This window comes from Penaeus monodon, chromosome 6 (genome assembly GCF_015228065.2).
Source record: "Penaeus monodon isolate SGIC_2016 chromosome 6, NSTDA_Pmon_1, whole genome shotgun sequence".
Taxonomy (NCBI): domain Eukaryota; kingdom Metazoa; phylum Arthropoda; class Malacostraca; order Decapoda; family Penaeidae; genus Penaeus; species Penaeus monodon.
Genome location: NC_051391.1, coordinates 2,842,983 through 2,845,162, shown reverse-complemented (window position 1 = coordinate 2,845,162; position 2,180 = coordinate 2,842,983). Strand labels below are relative to the sequence as shown.

The window sequence follows — 2,180 nt, the reverse complement described above, 5'->3', positions numbered from 1 at the left end:
GCGTCCGGCTCGGCTGACACTGACCTTGGCGGGTCGCGCTGGCAACGTGCCGGCAGGGAGCACTGACCCTCCGCCGTGACTCAGCACCATGCACCCATAACGCACCCGCGCCTCGCCGCGACGCCCGTCAGGACAAGTAGCGGACTCGGCCGCCTCGCGCCCGCTCGCGGCTCTGCGCCAGTCGGGGACTCGTGCCGCGGCGCAACGGCATGGGGACGCGAGCTCCTGCGGTGCGCCCTCCGAACCGCGTGTGACCAAGTGTGTTGTCTGTGTGGACTCCAAAGTGCATAGTGCTCAGTGCTTGACCCCCGGCATGTCGGTCCACGCGGGAGAGTACTGGCCCGACCGCGGCCTCTCGCAGCAGTATTTCAGTCTCGGAGATTTTAACTACAACCCAGGAAGTGATCCCGGCGCGCTGCTGTCCCCGGGGCCCGAGGCGGCGGCGCCCGCCCTCGCGCCCCCGGCGGGCGTGCCGCCCCACCCGACCCGCGACCTCCTGCCGCCGTGCGTGGACGGCGGCAGCGACGGCTACCACAGCTCGACGCCCGACGACCTCGCCTCCGAGTGCTCGCCGGGCGCGGAGCTGCAGGCGGCCGGGGCGGCGGGCGAGCGGAGCGCCAAGGACCTGGTGTCGGAGGCCTACCCGAACCTGGAGTACTACCAGGCCGCCTACCCCGCCACCACGGACCTGAGCGCCCTCACGCCCTCCTACTCGTACGCCGCCGCCAGCAGCGCGCCCGCCGCCGGCTGGGGCGCCCCGCAGTTCAGCCCGGGCGAGGTCGACGGCCACCACCAGGAGCACTTCATCCCGCCGGAGACGCCGCCGTCGCTCGTCACGCACTACAAGCCCCTGAGAATCCGCCGGCGGCCGCCCAAGGTGGTCGGCAACGAGGTCCTGCGCAAGCGGCGGCTGGCGGCCAACGCGCGCGAGCGGCGCCGCATGAACGGCCTTAACGACGCCTTCGAGAAGCTTCGCGAGGTGGTGCCCGCCCTCGGCAACGACAGGAAGCTGTCCAAGTTCGAGACGCTGCAGATGGCGCAGACGTACATCACCGCCCTGGCAGAGCTGATCCGAAGGGCGGACGCCGAGGTCGCCACGTCGTCCGCATGACGCAAAGGTAGGGCCAGACCCGTGGGAAATACACCGCCACGTTCGCCCCTTGCTAAGGCGCCACAACCCTCTGGACGCGAACCCGCCACCATTTCAATCTAAAATCATCATCACCCTATAAAAAAAAAATTAAAAACTTCCTACTTTGCATAATTTTCTTTTTCTCAATTCAAAATTATCACCATTAAGAAATCAAAAACAATGCACCCAGAGGGGAAAAAAAACAACATGGCTTCAGAGTGTAAGTGTATTTTCCTCAGGTTTTCCCTAAGCCTTTTCCCACCGTTGCTTCACACTCGACAATCGTCCTTGGAATGATCTTATTGTTATAGATATGACTCCAAGATATAAACCAGTATTACCATTGTTGCAACATGAACTCGTTTGCAAACTAAAAAGAAAAAGAAGAAAAAAAAAACAGATGATTTATATGTAAAAAAATTATTTTCTGCCCTGTTGTTTGTATATATTTGTTTAATTAGACATATTAACTAGATTAATTTATTCAAACTGTAAAGATTGTTATTATTGATTATTGTACAGTGAAGATTAAGTAATATATAGCTATGTGCTTTTGTGATATGAGGCTGAAGATGTTTCAGTTTAAAACAGATTTTGTATATATATTTAGAAATAAAAACTGGAATGTTTTACTTTATAACAGACTTGGCCAGGCCTTTGTCTATGTAAATTTTTTTAACAATACATCATATAAAATATATTTTTTTGTCTTTTTGACCTATAAGTAGCATGTTTTTTTTAAAATGTATCCTGTTTATAATTAACACTCATATGTTTTATAATGCGGCTTATTTTTTCATCACTGATTAATTAATGAAAAAATTATAATTACTTATGCTCAATATATTTCATTTTCTTCTTAAGTTTGTGTGCTTACGTTAAAACCATTTATAAATGTATGTTACGTTCTTTTACATACTTTAATCAACCTAATTTCTATGAGTATGTGAAGTACTTTCAAAATTTTAATCATACTTTCAGATTTTGCTTTCCTTTTTAATAACTAATCGATAATGTTAGATAAAATTGTATATCACCTATATATGGA

The 2,180-nt window shown here is 51.0% G+C and overlaps 1 protein-coding gene across 1 annotated transcript; it reads left to right on the top strand.

The window, feature by feature from the left end:
- Positions 1-313: 313 nt before the first annotated feature.
- Positions 314-1,832, top strand: LOC119573731 (pancreas transcription factor 1 subunit alpha-like). Its single transcript, XM_037920835.1, has one exon. The coding sequence runs from the start codon at positions 314-316 to the stop codon at positions 1,109-1,111; it is 798 nt and encodes a 265-aa protein (XP_037776763.1). The 3' UTR covers positions 1,112-1,832.
- The last annotated feature ends 348 nt before the right edge of the window (positions 1,833-2,180 follow it).